The sequence below is a fragment of the Filicampus tigris genome, chromosome 10 (genome assembly GCF_054856515.1).
Source record: "Filicampus tigris isolate MCC_2025a chromosome 10, RoL_Ftig_1.0, whole genome shotgun sequence".
Classification (NCBI taxonomy): domain Eukaryota; kingdom Metazoa; phylum Chordata; class Actinopteri; order Syngnathiformes; family Syngnathidae; genus Filicampus; species Filicampus tigris.
In genome coordinates this window covers 20,163,184-20,185,826 of record NC_141226.1, presented here as the reverse complement: position 1 = coordinate 20,185,826, position 22,643 = coordinate 20,163,184, and the positions used below count along the sequence as shown (strand labels likewise).

General features: G+C 40.9%; 1 protein-coding gene across 6 annotated transcripts; it reads right to left on the bottom strand.

Annotated features, from left to right (window-relative positions):
- Positions 1-218: 218 nt before the first annotated feature.
- Positions 219-22,475, bottom strand: kif2c (kinesin family member 2C). Of its 6 annotated transcripts, none has more exons than XM_086043878.1 (23): positions 22,426-22,474; positions 8,982-9,052; positions 8,796-8,890; positions 7,938-8,021; positions 7,315-7,363; positions 7,200-7,229; positions 6,301-6,426; positions 6,110-6,229; positions 5,516-5,613; positions 5,329-5,424; positions 5,185-5,239; positions 4,934-5,096; positions 4,313-4,403; positions 4,177-4,240; positions 3,976-4,067; positions 3,185-3,327; positions 2,658-2,871; positions 2,454-2,564; positions 1,057-1,124; positions 876-951; positions 686-766; positions 491-602; positions 219-374 (listed from the first exon to the last, which is right to left on the bottom strand). In XM_086043878.1, the coding sequence occupies exons 2-23, from the start codon at positions 9,040-9,042 to the stop codon at positions 316-318; spliced, it is 2,088 nt and encodes a 695-aa protein (XP_085900004.1). In that variant the 5' UTR covers positions 9,043-9,052; positions 22,426-22,474; the 3' UTR covers positions 219-315. The 6 variants fall into 6 exon arrangements, with proteins under 6 accessions (XP_085900004.1, XP_085900006.1, XP_085900005.1 ...); XM_086043880.1 differs by lacking the exon at positions 22,426-22,474 and adding an exon at positions 9,190-9,280; XM_086043879.1 differs by lacking the exon at positions 7,200-7,229 and having other exon boundaries at positions 22,426-22,475.
- Between the last annotated feature and the right edge of the window lie 168 nt (positions 22,476-22,643).

Below are 22,643 nucleotides of genomic sequence, written 5' to 3'. Positions count from 1 at the left end.
GGCTTCTCAACTTTAGCACCACCCAGAGGTTAAGATTGTCATTGCAAAGGCGCCGTAGCTGTTGTGGAATGCGTTGTATAAATAAAGTTGTATTATATTTGGTTTCACAAAGGATGTCATAACGGCCCTCTTGGAAGCCGTTACTACAAAGTGGCCGACGACAAGGATGAGTCTGACACCCTGAAAATAACAAAAATGAGACTGTATACTAAACAACATTTTTAGTTAATTAGTACTCACATTTTATTTAATATAACCAAGTCAACATAAAACAGAATCCAAGTCAACATAAAAACAGACAATGTAACTTGTGACTCAATGGTTGAGCCGAGCCCTCTCCTCCTCCAAAGCAGTGCGCAATGTCAGCAATATTTCTGTTGGTGGGAGGAAAGAAACAAATGTGTTAGATTGGACTTTAGTTTAATTCAGTAATTCCCACACTCTAGATTTGGGAATAAGTGAATTAGAATTTGATGTGATTTGGACAAACCCGTTAACTTGGAGGACTGGGAGAAGTCCATGATGTTGGGAAGCGCTGCCTCAATGTCATATGAGGGCTCCTCCATGGACTTGAGCAGTTCTTTCGATGTCTGATTAATGCTCTTCACGCAAACAAAAAACATTAAAAGATTATAGCATTTTTGATTTGGAAAATCAAAAACACCGCAGAGTGAAGAAAGGATACCTGAAGCTCCATATAGACCTTCTCCTCCAGGTCGGACACATGGCTTAAGGCGTCGTACACTGTTTTGGCCACAACAGTTTCCTTAAACACAAATTGACTTAGTCACAACAGGTGTTTGATCCAGGAAAGTCCACCAAAGGATGTCCACTTCGATGCCATTCTGTCTAAGCAACAAGCTGAGCGTGCTGACCTCGTCTGAAGAGCAGTTCACTGGCTGCGTTTTGGCCTCTGCACTGGTTTTGGACTTCACATTCAGCTCCTTCACTCTGTTCAGTAAAATACCTTTTCAGGGTTGATCCAATTGAAGCAAGCAAAATCCAATTCCTTCATGGAGACATCTTTGTCATTTGGCCACCAAGGAGAAAGTGTACCTGTCAGCGTAACGTAGTGTATTCATCGTGTATTCGCAAGTAGACATTCCTGGTGAGACCATTGCAATCTGATGCGGAGAAAAGCAAGCAAGAGATGCAATTTTTGAGAGTGAACAGATTTTTGTGTAGTTGCCATTCTATCAAAAAGGCAAGCAAACCATGACCAGCACAATTACTTCTTTCTGGTACTAAAACGTGGGCCTGTAAAAACAAGACATCTTTAAAAATTCCAAAACGTGCAGAAGGGAATGTACTAGGGCTGGAATAGTTCGCTATATCCACGGTTCGGTTATTATTTCGGTTTTGCGCTCACAGTTTTTGGTTCACTTGGGGGAGAGGGGAAAAAAAAAAAAAAAAAAAATCAATGATGTCTTGTATAGTTTGGTAAAAAGTGAAAGAATGAACAAAGTATTCTGTCAGAATTATTATTATTTATACATTTTCTTCATCCATTTATCCATTGAAAGCAGCATATAGTAATAGGCAGAAAAATTAAACGCACTTCTATTGGATGACAAATGTCCAATAAACCTGTGTAGCCATCAGTGGTGGGAATAAATTACACATGCAAGTCAAGTTACTGTGGAGAAGAAAAAAGGGGAAGAAAATAATCTAGCCAATCAAGTGTCGCCACAAAATTTCAGTCAAGTCATTACTTCGCTCAAGCAAGTCATAGAATCGTATTGGAGTGAGAATATTTTTCACTGATCAACACAAAATAGTACATTTATATATCTCTACCAAATTTTCTGGACTATGAGCCGCTCCTTTTTTCCCCAATGCATTGAACCCTGTGGTTTTCAATGTGACGTGGCTTGTTTATGAATTTTTACAGATGAGCTTCAAGCGGCCAATAGATTTACCCTAAGTCTCGTCACGTCTGACCAATTAAAATACCGAACACGTCACAGTGGCGCAACGAAACTGTCTCCGCTGTCAAACCGAATATTCAGCCATTTGCGGTCAAGTGCGCACGTGGGCTAGTGCCTGAAATGCAGAAGTCAGCGGTACACTGCTGTGTCGGATCGAATATAGAGCACATAGCAGAGCGAAAATAAGCATCTTGAGTTGAGTTAAATGAAGGGAACCAGTGCCATAAATACAGCCATCTCTGCAGTGCGAACCCCATCTCTGTTGTTTGTTTGGCAACCGACTCGCCTCATCACTGGCAGCTGACTACAGGCGCTAACGGCTAGCCACGGAAGGCATCATTTCTGGCCATGAAGCCACGCCCCCTGCGCCTCCCAAACACAAAACAAACTGCTTTCCAAAGGCTGCACTGCTGCGTGATGAAACTTGACGGCGAATTGGCCTTGTGTGATTGAAAATTTGCTGTTGACCAGTGTTGCTGTGTTTTACCCTTTAATTGTAATGTTGTAGGCAGAACGTTTACATACCATGCAGGTTCTAGAATTCTCTCCGATGAAGGAATCTCGGAGGACTTTGGTTAAAGTGCTCATCCTGAAAGGAATGTGATCGCTGTTCATGCCCAGCGAACGGATGCACTCCTGCGATAAGCGTGGAATCGCACAAAAACATTTCAGAACGTGTTCAAACGCCACGTCGACAGCTTCGTGACACATTCCTAGTTCGCGTTGCACCTTTAGAGCCAGGAGGCTGCGGTTGATCTCGGCCATCTCCACCAAGGTGGTTCGGTCGATGCTGTTGACGTCCGTGCCCCGCTCGTTGCCCGCCAGGTCGACCAGGGAGAACTTGCCGTGCAGCGTGGTGGCGCGGTCGTTGCGTCTGAGGATGATCTGGAGGACGGCGTGGGAGCGCGAGGAGTTGGCATTGGCCGAGGTCTGACCAAATGTTCTGGAGAGGAGACGAGAAGGCATTCATGGTGACGTTTGGAGTAGGGTTGGTCGTCATTTGAAGGGGAACATTATTTTTGAAAATGTATTTTTTTTAATGGCGTGTATAGCATACAAATAAAATCGAAAACCAGTTCTCAGTAATTTGAGACCTAGGAAAGTAGGTTACAACCGACCGCTGCAAAACAAGTAGCACTTAACAGATATGGCGATTTTGTCACATATCAATTACTCATTTTGATCTGTTATGCCTAAAAGTGAAAAAAAAAAAAGGTTTTGATGGCATGGGATCTTTAAAGCGGTTCAACTCATACCTGTTAGCACTGCCCAGCTGTATGATCTTAATGACCTCATCTGCCGAGGGCACGTAGACCTCCTCCAGGCCCACGACCTGCACCTGCTGACGCTCGTCCTCCAGCACCCGCAGCATGGTCTTCTTATTCAGCAGGTCGTACACCTGCAGACATCGAACATCCATAGATGAATTTGTCGATCAGGCAATGAATCAGATTTATAGTTACATCCCTATACAAAAATAAAACAGGATTTATTTTTCAAATTGATTGAAAATTATGATTTAGTTACTGGCTTGATCGGTGACAAAATAGGCAAAAATGTTGATCACTATTTTACAAATTAAAAGCACATGTTTAAAGTGTTGTATTTTGAGTCATGAATAATGACTCTGCTTTTATATAGGACTAAAGAAATCAGAAAAAAAAAATTGATTCTGAGAATTTGTAGTTTTGGGTCTCTAAACGATAACTAATTATTTGTGATAATCGATTAATCGATGCACCACAGTATAACCACAATATAAAACTCCCCTGTTGCAGATCAAAACGGTTCTATGAAAAGGATGCAGAGCCACCGTTCACATTACAGGTAAAAAAACAAACCCCAAAAAATAAAGGTATGAGAGAACAAACAGTTGATACAACAAATGAGAGTAAAATTAAAGGGAACAAATGACAGGGCAAACGATAGAACCGAACAACAAATGTATGAGTGAGATCAACTGTGACAGATGAGAGGAAGAACGAAGACAAGTGCGAATGATTAAAAGGAAGAACAGAGAACAAATGAGACACGCACGATGGCTTACTTTGCCGTTGTAGATCTCAAAGAAGCTGACGTAAGTCGACAGATTGAGGTTGGCGTACCTCCTGTGACTGAGGCAGGCGAAAACATCCTGGGCTAAAAAAAAAAAAAATTTAAAAAATATGGGGGGTGCGGTGTAAAGAACCGTGCCGGGGAATTCAACGGGCGTGAAATGAGCTTCCGATTTGTTGTCCCGGAGTCCCACCTGTTAAGGCGTAGATTCCCTTGGAGTAATTCTGCTGCTTTCCAGAGAAATCACCACCCATGGTCTGTGCAAGCAGAAAACAAGTCAAACCACAACACCAAACAACTTTTGACTTCGCAGTCAGCAAGACACTCACGTGAGTTTTCCCACTTCCTGTCTGGCCATAGGCGAAACATGTGGCCATGCCGCCTTCGAAAATAGACTGCACCAAAGGCTTTGCAGTGAACCTGGATAGCATGAAAAGCAGTTGGGGAAACAAAACACAGCAAGTTCACACAACTTTTAATGTTCAACTTCAAATGTTGTCATTTGCTTCTTCTATAAGCAAAGGGACAGAGAAAAAAACCCCACTATTGTAAATCAGATTTTTCTTTGTTTTATGGCCATATTGCCCAGTCCTATTGCACACAAATGTTGCTGCATCCTTTAAAATTGATTTTAAATACAAGCCTCAAACAGTAATAAAGAAACATGTGCAAGATTGAATCATCTAAAACCGTAACTATTCAGACAATTGGTCATTTGAATGTGTGAGAATATTGTCTGTCCATGTGTTGCTGCACCATTTGTGTTCAAATCTCTGCTTTTCTTAAGCCAGTTTGCCATTTTGCATTATGCTATACCATTAAGCTAGCATCCATTTTATGTGGTTTTAAATACCAGTACACATTCTGTGTCTTGTTTAGTTTGACAATAAACATCAAACAGGAGTGACAATAAAAAGACTTCCCTTTGGGCTAGCAAAAGAAGACCTTACCTGTAGACCAAGTCATTGGTGGATGTCTCATCAAAAGAATAGTCAAACTGGAAGATCTGCGTGTCCAAGTACTTGGTCAGGTCCACTTTTTGCTTTGGCTCGTGGACCAGCAGAGCGCCTCTCCCAGGCACTGAGATGACATCGATCTCCCTTCGATTCAGCTCTAACAGAGACGAAACAAATGTTTTCAGGCTTGTGAAAAGAAAAGCAGAGCAGCTCCACTTTTGGCACCAGTGAAATTTCGTACACACCTTGCTTGTTCATTGGACGTTTGCGGACGCACACGCAAATCTTGTGATTCTCAATCTTAAAACATGCACAGAAGCAATACATTTTTTTTTTTTTTTTTAAAAACATATCACAGTTAGAAAATATTTACTCAAGTATCAACATACCACATCAGAGACGGATAACGGCAGGGTTTCCATGGTTTCTCGGAAGTCTTTGATCATTTCGTAGAATTGCTGGTTGGGTCGGGAAGACTCTTTGAACTTCCAAAGTGAACGCAAGTGGCAAAGGGTCACTTATACAGCGACAAATCCATGAACGGTTTTTAAGAGCAAAAAAATAAGCCTGACGAACCTTGCCCCTCTTGGTCTGCATTTCAGGCGGCTTGACAACATTCGACAGTCTCTTGTTGGTTTTGTTGAGCTCCTGGTGAGCCACAGTTTTTCTTCGGACTGAAGGATGAAGGGGGAAAGTAAAACATGTCTTAGGCAATTACTACTTTAAAAGGGTTCATATGGAAAAATAGACTTTTTAAATGCTTCTATACAAACACTGTGGGAAATTAGTCATTGCACTTAATTTTGAGTCGACAATTTACAACGAAGGGAAGACCACAAAGCAAGGCTCGAAGTAACGTTTTTAGCATCGCAGTTTGCGTGTCAAAATTAGCATTTTGCATCTCATTTAAACACATGGAGTAGCAAAACTGAGAATTAAGAGATTTTTAAGTTTTACCCCAAACCGCAAAGATCCAAAAACCTTCACTGGGCTGGACGCACGTATGTTAATAGTATCGCAATGCGGTTACGTCACCTAGGCGCAAGACATAGGTGGTCAAGGCAAGCTCGGCGCTGCCTACACTGCAACCTGCTAGCTAGCAACAAGCTTTGGTTGGCTACCAGTGTTTTCAAACACGTTGCAGACTTGGACCCTAAATCAAATACTCACCTGAAGATTTAGATGGCTCCATCTTTCCCGATTTAACATTTTCCTTAATGGCCTCGTGGACAAAAGGCACAGATGAATTTGGTTTACCCTCCCTCTTTCGTCGCAGCTCATTAGGAATCCCTACACAAAAAAAATGCAAAAGTCAGTGAACTTGTTTGAGTGACAATTCACAGGTGGGGGTTTCAACCAACCAGAGTTTGTGAGGGCTTTCGGAGTTGGACACTCAATGGGACCAAGAGCCCCCTCGGAAGACGCCGCAGGGACGGAAGTTTGAGCCTGGAGCCGGTTTGTCTGTCTGACCTGAGACCGACCTACAACTGAAACAGAAAGGAGGGGAGGGGAAAAAGCAGATTGGTCATGATATTGACGCTGCAATTTTTTGGAAGTCATTTGAGAAAGTGACCGGTTTAAGTAACCATTTTTAGCCAAACGCCATCATCGTCACTTAAAAGGACATATTACGGAAAATTGCCTTTTAAATTCATTTCATACAAACCGTTGGGTCTCCAGAGTGTCCTCACACCCATTAAGTGTGAAAAAGGCAGCAAGTTCATCTTTTGTCCGTTGCCTATTTCTGAACATGCGTCTGTGAGCGAGCCCTGTCACGCAGCATGATAAACCCCCCCATCCACCCCCACCCCAAGAGGTCCCTTACCTTGCCAGCTAGCTAGCTTTCATGAGAGCTGGACTGCAGGGAAGCAACATCATGTCAAAGAGTAAAAAAGGTAAGCAGAACGAGTGTAAGAGTAGCTATGAAGTGTGGTGTCATTTTGTATCCTTTGCGTATTTTAACCAAAGGACATCACAGACACTATTAACTGTTTTAAATTGTGGGGAGGAAAAAAGAAGATTGCATGACAGATTTCTCCCAAATTCGCAACACAAGAAAGCATTGGTGGTGTGAAATCAATAGTTGCTGGATAATCAGCGTGATTCGCATCCATTCACCGGTGAAACAAGCCACTACATCCGTGATGAGTGATGTCGGACCGCTTCCGCGGTTGAACACCTCGATTCCACCACGAGAGGTGTGATAAGAAAACCAGTTAATTTGCTTTAAGAGCGAGGGATGGCGCATGCGTTGCCTTGCCTTCAGTCATGTCCGCGGATGGTGTGGAGGCTTTTGGAGGGAAACACGCCATTAGGTGACAAGACACACAACACACAATCAGCACAAGACAAACAAGTGGCTTTTATTTACGTACAGGTGGCCGGGCCAGGAATCCTGGATGAGCGCAGTCGACCCTCGTTCTTCTACGGAAGCGAGCAGATGATTAGCAGGGTTACTGTCATTGTTTAATTGCAATTGTGGGTTCACGCAACGGTGGCGCTCTACCAGAAACAAGCTGATTAAGGATCAAAATAATGACTCTGTGACGTATTACTGCTGTAAACGCAACTTCTCATGTTTTGACTTGTTTCGCGGTCTATTTTGCTTTCGAAATACTGGATGGCATCATGAAGTAGTGCCATAATTTTGGTAGCACTTCCTACCCATGTGAAGTTTCATTTTCTTCCTTCGTGAAAGGGGTGGGAAGCAGGTGCAACCGTTCCATTAGGGTTGCATAATGTATGAAAAATATGATAGATCCTCACCAAAATGTATGTGCTCGTATAGGCATGTTCTCACGAAAATATAAATAAATAATTGAAGAACAATAAAATGCATGTAATTACTTCACAGAAAAAAAAACAGTTAGAACTAGTGGGAGAAAAACCACACCCGCCAATGACGAGAACACTACACAACCTCTGCCTTAATTTGAGCCAGTTAAAACCCTGCCTTGCGTGTACCATTGTGTGAAAATGAAAAAAAAAATTAACACACCTCTGCAGGATGGGATTTGTCCATGACGGATTGGATGTGGTCCTGCAGCTCGGGATTGAGTGTATAAAACTCTTCGAAATCCAGCTGGATAAAAGGGATGGTTCAGAAACACTGTGTTATAATACAAGTGGTGATAAGGGTTAGGGTTGAATTAATTGATAACTATTTGGAAAATTGCTGTAAGTGTAGGAACTTAATGTTGGAAAGTAAATATCAAATTTCAGTAGTCCTCCTTGAAAGCAAACTCATAATCTTTGTTTTAAAATCAAAATAAGACATTAGCAGACATCTGCTTTTACTTTGGAAAAGACTGACTCAACCTTTGTTGTTATAGAGCAGTTAAAACACCAACTGAATCATAATTCATTTGTCAATTTTTCCTGTTTTTGAATAAAGGCATGGGAAATCTTTTTTTTACCCAATTAAAATCACCATTTTGATTAAGATCCTGGTTTAATAGCAATAACAACAAAAAACTTTCATCAAAACAGGTATTGTACACTACATACAACACTTTATATATCATAACAGTTGCAGTTGTAACATAAAATAACAAGACAACAACAAAGACAGTGAAAGCAAATCAAAACACAAATTAATGATAATAGCACATATACAGGAGACATCAGAAAACAGCAGAAGAATGTCAGTCTCATGAATTGACTCAGTCCTATTCTATTATTGTGGATCATGGCCTCCGGTGGATACTTACCGACTTGAATTTGAATTTAGAGTATAAAATGTAGGTTGGCGATTCTGATAGCGTTTAGGTTGACGGAGACTCAGTAAATAACAGTGCAGCTGGTACACTGGATTTGAACTGTTCACAATGTGAAACTTTGAAGTGTTTCAACTGACCTCCTTCGCTCGACGTATCTCATTCTCGGTCCACTCTGCCATCACGGTGGACTTCACGGCGTCGACAGACTTCACAGTGGCCCGATGGACGCGCCCTATGTAGGAACGTAAGCAACGGGACTGTCACAAAAAAATAAAGCCGACAAGCACGACAAAACGGCGTCTTAAAGAACATTATGAACTCACCATCGCTGCGACTGATTTGCACTGAGAGTCCAACGAGGATCCTGGACAGTCTGGACTCCATTTTGACTACTCTGAACGGCAGAATTCCCGAAAGGTATAGCGAGTGTTAGCTTTGTTGTCAATTAATATTTCTTTCTCATTGAATACGCAAGTCAAATTGTGACGGAGTCGTCCTCCCGTCGTTTTTCTTTGCGGGTGCTTTACTCACACTGGGCGTTAAACAGCAAGTCGGTCTACTCTCCTAGTCCAACACATTCACCAGCCAAGATTTGAACTGAATTTATTTCCGAGTATTTACGATCTGATTGGTCGTCAGTGTGACGCTTTTTCTTCTTCTTTGGAGAAACACAAAGGCTGTGCTGTCATAGCGCCATCAAGTGGCTTTATGGAATATTTAAAGAATCACATTTTTCCACATCTAATGAAATTGTTTTTTTCATGCGGCAAAATAAGCAGGCGGAATGTATTCTTATCTTATCAATTTTAATAAATTATTATTTATAACGCTGTTACACACTACGGATTTTTTTTTTTGCTTACACATGACTGATCTGTTCTCTCACACACACTATATATACAGTGTCCAGCATAAATAAGTAACCCCAACAGGTTTGTAAGAACACCTTTAGTTTCTTGCAGAATCCAAATTTTGTAAGGGATACTATACTACAATATACTTCCATGTAAACAAAATTTGTTCATTTGTACACACAAAAAAAGTCATTTTCTTAAGAAATGTATTAAAGACCATGTTGCACAAATAAGTAGACCCTGAGAAAATGACTGACAACTTGTTCATTCCAGGCCAAGCAGACATGTTGCTGTCCATAAAAGTCATGGAGGTCATACAAAATACTGGATATAGTCATTTTTGTTGTGGGCTGTATACATTTTTTTTACATTCATTAAATATTTTGTAATGTATATTATTACAAGATCAGTCATCTGTGAGCAAAAATAATTCAGTAGTGTGGAACAGCGTTTCAGTAGTGCTTCAATTAGCTTAAAACTATTTTCGGGAAATCAGATGCCATTGATGTTTGCACTTTTATTCCTTATACACGCTGACTAATCGAAGGCTGGAAAATGAATTTTGATCTATTCCTTCAATAGGAAAATCAACCCAAACATATTTTTTTCAAAACTATGTTCCCACCAGGCCCACTAGTTGAAACATGACATTCTGATTAATTTTGCGTTTGAGGAAAATGAATTAAGCAGCAAAATGCACTCGTTTTTAGCCATCTCTGGGGGCGGCCATTTTGTCTTCTGTCGACTGAAAATGACATCACAACTGCTCACAACGACCAATCACGGCTGACCTGTTTTCTGAATCTGAGCCGTGATTGGTCGTTTTTGTTGTTGACAAAATGGCCGCCCCCGGAGAGGGCTAAAAACGAGTGGATTAACACTTATTCCACAAACGCAATATTTATCAGAATGCCCTGTTTCAACTAGTGGGCCTGCTGAGACCACATTGAAAAAAAAAATTGTTTCTGTTGACTTCCGCTTTAAGGTAATATGAGCAAAAATTGCTATTTCAGAAGTGCGCATCAAACTGGTAGCCCTTTGCATTAATTAGTACCCAGGAAATAGCTCTCAGCTTCAAAAAGGTTGGTGACCCCTGCTCCACATCCTCCACAAATGAGAGAATGGTGACACTTTGCATTCATAAAGGTGAGTTGAGTACTCGTTTGATCAGAGTTTGAAATGTATCCACATGCTCCCCCTGGGACACACACACCATGGCTCACTCCCCCATGACATCAACAACCGAGGACAGCTGGAGAACGACCCATAATTCAGCTCAGCCTTGCCTTCAGTGTGCAAGGCTTCCCATTCCCCTTCTTCACTCGCACCTCGCCCCCAAAGACTAAACACTCCTTTTGTGTCCACACCCTCTCAGACCCCCTATTAACTATACACAAGCAGGTATGTGTACACATTTCCCGCAAGTGACGCTGACATATGACATATCAAAGGTTTCATAAACAGCTTGGTGGGCCCTCCAACGCTCCCTCCCCTCAGCAAAGGATGAAAAATAAACAGATCTCTGTGGGCTCGGACCATTTGGTGGGTCTCGCCTGCGGATGACTGGGTGGCCCACGGCTGCTTGGTGTGAGGCCTGGGATGGAGCCACAACTGTTTCCTGTGAGCTGCCCAACCCCCGCTGCCTCTCCACAACTGCCTTAGTGGGTGGCATTCCCCCCCACCCTCAGGCCCCCACTCAACGGAACGCCCCCCCCCCCCAGTGCTCTCCTTTCATGCCCCTCCCCCATTTTTTACACTTCCAGTAGCTCACAGCTGCTAACACTCCCTCTAGTGGCCGTGCGCGTAATTAACCAAGTATCTGAAACAGTGGCTCTCTAACCTTTTCATAATCAGTAGTACAATATAGTAGTAGGCCTAAGTGTTAATCCACAACGTGAAAGAGGAAGTGTATTTAATATTATCATGATATTTAATAACATATCAGGCATGTTTAAAGGCTGATAAGTTTTACTTTTGTTTTATTTGGTCTTACAATGAACTGGACCTCTCTTCATATTTTCTATACAATACTTGTATGTCAGTTAAGAATGTTAATATTTACTTAAAATGTTGCCTGTAGTAAATTTTTTTTCTTACTTCACATTGTTTCCTCTAGAATGGTTAATTTTGAATTCAAACAGGATCATGAAACGGATTGGGTGACCCCACACAGCTCAGCCCCAATTCCTTCTTGCAGCCCTAATTGCATTTGTTAATATCATAAACCGATCGAAAGGCTACTCAGTGATTGACTCGAGACCAAATCAGGGTAAAGTCTACCTTTCTCCCAAAGTCATCTGGCCTAGACTCCCGCTCACCTGTGTCCTTGAACCGGACAAGCTGGTGGAGAATGCATCTGGCAAACATGTGCCAAAGTCAACAGATACCCGGATTTCCTGGAAGGAAACAATCATTTCGATCCTTGATCCTAGAAGAGATTACCTTAATTAAGCCTACAGCAATCGAGAGCTCCTTTTACACTACATTTATAAATCGCCATTTTTCTTGTGCAACATGGAAATGGGGTGGGGGTGGGGACAAAATTGTTGCAGCAGTTCATGTGAGAGCGTTCAGCATTATGTGTGTTCAGTAAGGGTGGGTGACAATTTTATTAGTGTGTGAGAGTGTTTCAGTATTGTGTATGAGAGTTTCAGCAGGGAGTGTGTGACAGCTTTTCAATGAGAACATTCAGTAGTGTGCATGAGAGGGTTTCTGTAGCACATATCCAAGCGCTGTTAGAGTGTGAGTATTTCATTAGTGTAAGTAGTGAAAGCGCTATGAGAGCATTTCAGTCAGGCACGTACTGGGTCCAAAATTTGGCACGGGATTTTTTTGTGGCGTACGTGAATATATGAGCAAAAGCATTTCAACTACGTGTGAGAGTGTTTCAGTTCTGCACTTTTGAGAAAAAAAAAACAAAAACATTTCAGTAGTGTTTGTGAGAGCGTTTCAGTAGTCTCTATGAGCAAAGACATTCAGTAGTGTGTCTGAGAGTGCTTCTGTTGTGTGTATACGAGCGTTTCAGTAGTGTGTGAGAGTCTCAGTATATATATGAGAGAAGACCATTTTATTGGTGGCCCAATGAGAGTTTCAGCCAATGATTGTCAGAGAGTGTTTCAGTAGTGAGCATTTAGATTTAGTGCATGAGAGTGTTTCAGTAGCCCATATATGAGATAAAGTATTTCAACTACGTGTGAGAGTGTTTCAGTTGTGCACTTGAGAGAAAAACATTTCAGTAGTGGTTGTGAGAGCGTTTCAGTAGTCTATATGAGCAAAGAAACTCAATAGTGCTTTTGAGAGCGTTTCTGTCGTGCGTATGAGAGCGTTTCAGGTGTGTGTGTGTGAGAGGTGATCTTGAATCATGCTCCTGACGCTCTCTTATACAAAAGTATGCCGCTAAATCTAACCAACCTAATTGAATCTCGCAGTCTGCATCCTACTTGTCGCCTCGTTAGCGTGTGTGTATTCGCCTCGTGTGTTGCCGCGGCGATCAGGTGGGATTTCGCTGGAGCTCCCAAGTGAGCATGTTATTAATGTCACTTGAAGCATCCAGCATGTGTTTCCACTCATGAGCTTCAAACCCCAAAGACGGATAAAGGCTTGCGAGCCGACAGGTTTGAATTTCCGAGCGGACGGACTTGCGACATCCGGCGTGCCGTCCGACTCGCGCTGACAAAATCTGAGTAGTGATCTTGCTAATGATCATACAGGGGTCGGAACGCGACGATTGGAAAAGAAGCAGCAGAAGTGTTAACGCTGGTGGTTTGACACGATGGAAGGCGGAGCTCGTGTATCTCTTGGCCCTGAATCTGTTTGACTGCTTTTTTCCAGCTGCGAAAAGCATATTTTTTTCCCCCACTCAATGTAAAGGGAATTGGACGAGGCCATGGTTCTGTTCCGCTTTGCGGGCTAAATAAACACACATGCATATATTGCGTGAGCTCAACAAACCACCCAGTAAGCTTGACGTCTGCACAGACGAGCTGAAACAGACATTTAGCCTTCAGGAAAATGTGAGTTTTGTCATTTTAGGACAATTGCAGTTAACTTGTACTGTTCATTGGTTAATCAGATGCGACAAATGTGGAAAATGGCCAACCCCATGGGATGGATAAAAACGGCGATATTTTTCTTTCTAAATTCTTATTCCACAAACACAATATTAGTCGCATAGAACATATTTTTGACAAGAAAATTTTGGACTTGACTTTCACTTTAAACAACGTTAGCTATAAAGCTACCTAGCACTTTAATTAAGTTAACTAGCTAGCTTGACGTTGACAATTGTTTTTTAATCGAGTATAGCTGCTCGTAAATTTTAACCACCATATTCAACTGTTAATAGTGGAAACAAATGAATAAACAATGTACACAAAAAAACTACCAGAACAAAAACCAAAATCTGAATATTATGGAGAAATGCGGAACGTCATATCATTAGCCTAATAGCATAATTACCCATCTCATTTTTAAAATTTTTAGCAAAACACAACAAATTAAAAATTAAAGAATCCAGTTGCTTAGATTCAACCTTTGCGGATTACAATGACTTTGATGACTCAGAATATAAGCAGATATGAAGAAAAAAAAAAAAATCTTGCAAGATCGGCGCTAAATATGTTGAAAAATCATTTTAAAATGGTAAAACGTGATCATGGTTTGTTAGTACATTATACCTATTCAACCCTTACACATGTGCATACTCAGCAGGAGCTGTTGTCTGCCACAGCTCACTCCCAGACACTCACACGGTCAAATTATTTACTAAAACGTTTTTTAAATTGTCCCCCTTTAGCCCATATTCTCACAGGAGGTGGATGTCGAATGAATCCTTTTCCTTACCAAAGTATTCAATTCACATATTACATATGTGTCGAAGAAGGGTATTAAAAAGAAAATTATGTTCAGAAGTGTTTCTTTACAAAGCGACATTGCCAGCTATGACCTGGCATGCATATTACATACAGTGTTACTGCATCTGAAACTTTTGAAAAAGTAAACCTGTTTTTTGTCACCAGCAGGGGGAAGTGATGCTACAGAGAGGTAAGTTAACCTGCCAGGAAAAAAAAAAAAAAAAGGGAATTAGGACAGAAGTGTTGGCCTACTCCCCAAAGTGTCCTTTTTTAGACTGAAGCGGTCCATTGGAAGCTCTTTGTTGATTTATTGATTCATGACTGAACTTAGTGTGTGTCCAAGCAGCCGAACTGAGCAAATACAGCCGCGCGCCTGGAACCTTCTCTCATTAGAGCGCATTAGTATTGGCGGCGCGGGCTGAAATGCGCCCATTTTGCTTCCAAGAGCATCATTAGAGAAAAGCTACCATACAGACTAAACTTACTCTTCAAACACATCAGTTTCAACAAGAAGCCTGTTCACCTTTTGAGCTCGGCCATCGAAACCTCCAGGCGAGCCGGCGGCCACCTACTGTACGTTTGCCCAGCTGGCAAATATGATCCGTTTCTTCAGGTCTAATTTTGTTTATTTATTAGGTTTGTGCAGCGAAAATGTGGTGAGAGTAGCACACACAGCTGCGCGGCACCACAGGGACGGCCTGTGTGCTCTCCTCTGGCAGCAACAATTTAACATCCAAACTATTTATTTATGACATTCATAAAATAACTTTACTACGGAAGACGGGATAATTGCTCATTAGCCTTTTGTTTACATTGTGTTAGACTTCCTCACAGCTTTAACTACTTAACAATAGCACTGATATTGGAAAGCGTTTTATCTTTAACAACACAGCCTTGGGTGATGTTTTTCAAAGGAATTTCGCTGCCCTGTCAAAAACACTTGGATCCATTTTTGTCATTTTTCTTATTTTTTCCTGAATGTTTCTTCCGCGTTACAGACATCGCATTTACGCGAAAATCAAAACAAATTCCAAAATCGGACAACAGCAACGGTATAAAAATGACGATTCGTGTGATAAAGTAAACACAACTGCATTCATCCACTGACTAATCATCAGCTTTTTCTAGCCATGTGTGGGGATCTCTCAGAGTTTGGAAGTCGGCCGACTATTTTAAAATCCTGTCGTGTGAACCAGGCTTAAGCTAGCCAGCGTCAACAATTGATTTTACTATTGTATACCTGAGATACTAGATTATCAAGAAATGTATTGGAAAAATAAAGCTCTATGCGATAAAGCGAACAAGAACCTCTTTTACCATCTGACTAATCATCGGCTACATTGCTTGAAAGCTAACTAGCAAGTTGGCTAAGTAGCGAGATGGCTTCAACAATAACTTTATTACAGTCTAGCGAGAGAGAACGCTAATACATAATAACAAATATTATAGCTTTCATAATAACAAATATTAATATATAAATATTAATATATACAATACTTTTATTGACCGACTCGCTCCGCAGAAAGCTAACTGGCACATTTGCTTACGACGATTCAACAGTATGTTTATTATCAAATGGAACAATATTGCTGTTTGTAAATTTTAGTTCCCGTAACTTTTTGAATAATATTTAGTCATTTGAAAGGATTTGGCCAATTTCTACATATAAAACATGCTAAGTAATGCCGTAAGCAGGCTTTTGTATAAACTCTGAAGTGATCGCCGACTGCAACCGCAAACCTAAATATAGCATCGAAGCGCGTTAGTGTGTGTTTTTTAAATTAATTCCTTAAACACATGGCTATAACATTTTTACTCCCTTTTCTTTTGTTAGTGACCACAGCAGAGAGGCCATCTGTTTGCTGGCATAGTGATAGGTGCAACATGTGGCCCCCAAAAACTCAACCTACAACCACATCTTGGGGTTTTATAGCCCCCACCACACCACAGTGATGTGAGGCATACGAGACTTTTAAAGAAACAAAAAGGCTAATGCTAGCCATATCAAGGTTTCAGTCAAGTGATGATAGATTTTTTTTTAGTGTTAGATTGTTTAATATTTAATTGTTTGAAGCGCCAACTCTCCAAGCCGGCAAACATTTGGAAATACACTGACTTGTTTTGCAAACACAATGAGACCATATTTACGACTGTTACAGTTCCTTTTTAATGAACAAGGCTCGAAATGTAAAAATGAGCTCATAAACAATTGGAGATTGTATTTGTTGTGTTGAAACATACGCCAAACTCGTTCAATCCAAATATTAACGACGGCTTACACAACGTGGCTTTATTGGAAGATATCAAACAAAACATCCACTCGTCCATTTAATCTAGTTCTTGTTCTGACTATAGTCACTGGCGAGCTGGAGCCTATGCCAGCTGACTTTTAGCAGGAGGAGTCAGTGGACAGTCAACCGCAGAGCACATTGATTTTCGAGTGCCCCAATTTATGTGGATGACGAGTTTCAATCTGCTGCCTGGTCCATTTTTCGCTTTACTTAAAATTTACAAGCGGATTTTCGATATACCGCTGCTTGAGTGAAATGGGGGGAAAAAAGAAGAATTTGCTGTTTTTGTCCAAATCCACGCCCAATATAAAAACAATCCTTTGGTGCCATCTGGCTTCTTGTTGCTAAGCAACTGTGTTGAACTAAGGGGAGGAGTTTCAGTTAGTCAGGCAATAGTCTTGTCTTGCCTTCCATCTTGATAGTTATGACTTTTTATCCATAGAGTGTCGAACTGTTTTGGTTCAAGTGAAGAGTGAGGAACAAAAGAAGCCACACTGTTGAGCGTCAAAGAGCATTTTTGGTTTGTCATTCAAAGATGTCACCACCGCACGCACACACGACCGCACGGCCTGTGTGTGTGTCGCACGTGAAGAAGTGTGGAGACAAATGAAAACGCACACTGACGCATGGTGTCAATTACAGTCATTGCTCCCTCGGCTGGCCCAGTCCACCTCCTCTTCCTCCTCTTCCTCCTCACCACATGAAATGTGTGTGTGCCAGCCTCGCACTGAGCCTTCATTAGCTTTTACTAGCCCACTTGGATGTGTTTAGCTTTGCTCTCCACCACCACACACACACTCCCCTCTGCTTGTGTGTGTGTGTGTGTTTCTGACTTGTCTAATTACCATCCCTTGCCTTCCCTTCTCTTTTTTTTGTTTTCAGCGACCCCTCCATACTATTACACCGCGGCTGCAATTTAAACTTCAGTAACACTTACAGACCCACAAACTGTAAAGAGCACGCACGTGGGGTGTGTTCGATTTTTTTCTTTCACATACTGTACATTAGGGATAGACCGATTATTGGCCAGGCCGATTATAGGCACAGCTCTTTGGCTTTTTGACGAATATCTGCATCGGCCTTTTTTTTTTAAAACTCTGCTGTCCGATAATAAATCAATTTAAAACAGAGGAAATCAAAACAAAAATATGTGGAAGTTTACCATTTATGTCATTTTGAAATGTTGACATTTTCATTTACTATAGAAAACTACATGGAGCTATTGTTTAAGTTTTCATTTATCCTTTTTAAAACATGCTGACAACACTGGGTGCTCTCTGAACTTTTTGTTCGAATTTTATGACAGAGGTGTATATCGTCAAAAAAGAATTAAAAAATAAAAATAAATCAACATTATGCAAACTTGAAACATTGTTCAATAAACATGCTTAGAGACGTTGTAATAAAGTTAGAGTAATTTTTTCTTTCAATTTTGATGTCAATATTTTCCTTTTTACTTTTTGAATATCGGCGCCAAATATCGGTCATCGGCCTCCTTGACTACTAATAATCGGTATCGGTATCGGCCCTGAAAAAAGCATATCGGTCTCTCTCTACTGTACTTGACTGAAATGCTCTCACAAACAACTGAAAGACTCTCACACTACTGAAACACTCTCACACTGCATTTTTTTTTTGAACTCTCACTCCCCACAGCATCACACATCAGACCGAAATACGCTCACATGATACGGAAATGGACTATGTGTTTCAGTAGGTTGTGAGAGCTCTTCGGTGGTGCGCATGGGAGCATTTCAGAAGTGAGTGAGAAGTAACCCTGAATTTTGTCCCTGAAGGCCTCTCATAGTGAGCCCCCCCCCCTCTCTCTCATCCACACAACGATCCAGCGTCAGGTCTGGCCCTCGGAGTGTTATGGTTTGAACTAAACAAAGCGCTTCTAAACACTGAGGCCCTCTCATAGTTAGATTCTTCTGTAAACAGCCAGGCACAGAATGAATCAATTAAAAGGGCATTACGCCGCTTCCTGTTTATTTAAAACATGTTTACTCTGCGCAGGCCCTCCCGCCTGTCTACATGATTGCTGGATTCCTCCCCCTCCTCCTCTTTGCAGCCAAGGTATATGCACACGCACGCACGCGCACGCACGCGTATGCATAGGATGCCGATTGCAAAACACATTTGTTATGCTGATTTCGGTATATATTGATTTCACTCCTTCCTCTGATGATTAGAAGAGCTTGCGAGGGCGCAATCACAAGAGCGGAAAAACAAACGAGGGAATTTTATGATTGAGCGGGAGAAGGTGTAAAATCAAAAAGAGCAGAAAAGTTGAACTGGAATGCGACGAAAAAAAAAAAGACCACAAAAGCCGCAGTGTTGACAGTCGTAGCACAAACGAACTTGCGCTGCGGCAAGGAATATATTTTACAATAGAAGAGCATATTTTGCATTTGAAAAACTCTTCTGATACACCACCAAAGAAAAATCACAAAAAAGTCTGAAAAAGTGGATGCACAGGTAAATTATTTACCTTATGCCATCTAGTGGAATAACATTTTATTCTTCTGCCTGTCAGTATACAATGCTGGCATAGATAGTTGAACAAATCTCAATTATTTGTTGTAAATACTTTTTTTTTTTTTTTTTACCAATTAATGAAAATTGATCATTTTTCCCTTGACACACCTGATGATTTCTCACGACAAACTATTTGGGAATCATTGCACTTGACTTTATTTGACTAATTACAATCATAATTACGTTATGGCTTTAAATTAAGTTTAATTGGTGCGAAAATGATTCTTTGTTTACTGCAAGTAATGTTCGTTCTATGCCAGCAACCTATAGTGACAGAACAATTGCATTGATATTTTTTATTTTAAGTATATGATTACTTCATCAAACTAATGCAAGGAAAAAATATCATAAGTTTTTCTGTTTTAATACAATTATTGACCATACATATATTGATCAAATTAGCATACTCTAATTCAGCTCAGTTTTAATTAGCTATTTACAAAACAGTATTACCATATCAGCAATTAGCTAATCTTGGGCTCTATTTTAGTTAGATATTAATTTTCCACAAGAGTGTGTTGTGTGTGTTGGGGGGAATCTACAAAGTAAATGTTTTAATCAATGAAATCGATGTGTACTGAGTTTTTGACGGTTGCGTCGCAAGCTAACATTGCCCTTCACCATGTTAGCATCGCAGAGCACTGTTAGCTTAGTGGTGACTCCATTTGTAGCTGATGTGAAAAATAATGCTTTGCTAAGTCAAGGGTTTGTTTTAAGTGGAAGCTATCGGTCAAAAGAGTGAAAAAAAAAATCATACCAACTATACTTTCTAATCAATGAAATTAATATATTCTGACTCTTTCCTAGTTGAGGGGAAAGCTGATGTTAAATGACAATGTTTGGTAGGTTACCCTCAAGTCTGCTTTCTTGCTGGCTTTTCTTCCAGTTCCCCCATTCTTATTCTTTCATGCTGCTTACTAAGTGTAAAAGTACACACAAACACACACACGCTGCTGCATGTTTTTCAACACACTCCAAAACACACACTTTTCTTTACTAATCAGCCCTATTGAATTCAGCCAACAATGGCCGCTCATCCTCAGGCCACCCACTCAGCAGTGCGCACACGCACACACACACGCAGCATCAACAGATCACAAGTTCACGCTTTTGTTCACCTCGCCTTCACAATGTCAGGTCAGCGGTGTTATCTGCAATATCGGCCCACACACGTGCGCGCGCGCACGCCGCACACTCGCATGCGTGTTTTATGTTGTGACGTGATGTATTGTGCACTAACAGAAAAGAACAGTCCGTGCTTTTTTTTTTTTTTTGATGAACTTATTTAAGGAGGGAAAGAAGGTATTTCGTGGGGGTGGAGGATGGTGTGAGAGGTAGGAAGTAAGGAATTATGGAAGGGAGGAAGGAAGGGTGGAAAGGAGGAAGAGAAAAAGGAAGCAATGATGCAAGCAAGGAAGGAAGGTAACGGGAGGAGGAGGTAGGAGAGAGGGAAAGATGGGTGGACGGTAAGAAGGAAGAAAGGACGGTAGGATGATATGGAAGGAAGGATGGAAGTCAGGGTGGAGTTAGGATAGAAGGAAAGAAGGAAAGGATGAGTGTAAGGATGGAAGCAACAAGAGTGTATGAAATGAAGGAAGGGTGAAATAATTAGGATGGAAGGAAGCATACACATACACAAGCAAGGGTGTATGAAGGTAAGGATAGATTGAAGTGAGAAAGAACAACGATGGAAGGAAGGAGGGAATGAAGGTCCAAAGAAAGGAAAGACAGTACAGATGAATGGAAAGAAGGAAGTAAGAAATGAAGGTGGAAAAAGAATCTACTGAAGGAAGGAAGGAAAGTATGTATCAAAGGAAGGAAAATGGCAGGGAGGACGGAAGGAATGGAAAGGTGAAGGATTTAAGATCAAATGAAATAAAGAGAGGTTGGAAGGAATAAAGCAAACTAGCATGCTAGTAAAGAAGGACTGGGGAGAAGGAATTAGAATGGAAGGCAGGAGAGAAGAAAAAATGAAGTAAAGGATGCTCAGTTGATAGAAAGATCAAAGGAAGTGAGAAAGGAAGTAAAGAAGGATGCGTGAAAGGAAGCCAGGTATAAATGATGGAAACAATGAAAGAAGGAAGAAAGGCACAAATGTCTTCTTGATTTGTTTTGACAGTCGACAGTGGGCAACACTTTGAAACACAAGACTGGCACCTCGAGGCACATTTTGGGACGAGCCGGGACAGAAGAAAATACTGTATCAATATCAAAAGGACGCTTCAATAATGTGCCGTGTTTGCGGTTTGCTTCAAGCGTTGGATGACGATGACACTATCAGATGCAGACAAATGTGCTGCTGTTGTATGAGAAGGCCAGGAATTTACAGCCTCTACCTTTCATCTACACAGGTGGGCCCAGTGTGTGTGTGTGTGTGTGTGTGTGTGTGTGTGTGTGTGTGTGCATGGCTGTATATTTATGTAGGAGGAAGAAAAGGATGGAAGAGGTTTGTGTATGGTTCGAATTTAGGCTGATTGTGTTTGTGTGTGTTCTCATTGCGGAGGGTCTCAAGTGGGACAGTGTGAAAAACCATCAAGGATGAAAGGTTGTCAAACAAAAAGTGAGTCAATTTGCACGTTGAAACACTTGACACAAACCATTCCACTGGCTGCCGCCCACTCCAATTACTTAAATTAACTGTCAGCTTATTTTTTTTTTTCAAATTAAAATAAAACAAGTTAAACTTTGGATAGATTGCCACCTATACAAACAATTAAATCTGTCAAAAACAAGGCAATTAAAACACGAGTAAACTACATCACACTATTATATATTTTTTCAATATTATTCCAACATATTGTACTTATTTCACACAAACAGAGAAGTAAAATGGCACATTGCTCTGTGTTAAAAGTGGCTAATGAGCATTTCCTAAACAACAAGGACACGGTAAGAAACTGAAGAGGCTGAATCCATGACGATGAGACTGGGATGAGCATTAGCCTGGACGCTAGTGCTAACTGGTCCAGAAGCGTTACACTAAAGGAGGGTATGCAGTGTTGCCATAGCGAATAAATAAAGGTGATATGACGTTCTTCTTTTCACAAGGTATACCATCTACTTTGCACATGATATATATAAGATGTAATTTGGGGTTAAAAATCTCAATATATCGTTAGCCTAATAGCATTATTACCCAAGTCGGTTTTGAATGTTGACTGAATAAAGTTCATTTTGTTTCTTATCTATGATTAAACTCGTTGGTTCTTTTATCTCAAGTTTGTCATTTACCTGACATGTTTCGGAGGAATTCTTTTCGCCTTTTTCAGAGTGTCACATGATGGTGTGTGTGTGAGACTCGTCATTATCAGCTGATGTTCACAGAAGGCGTGACTGCCCTGCTTGTTTGGAATGTTTTTGGAAAACAAGAAAAACATTCATCAAACAAGAAGAGACCAGTTGCCTCCATTTGTGACCGGTATTCTGTCTATGACTATAATCAATAAAAT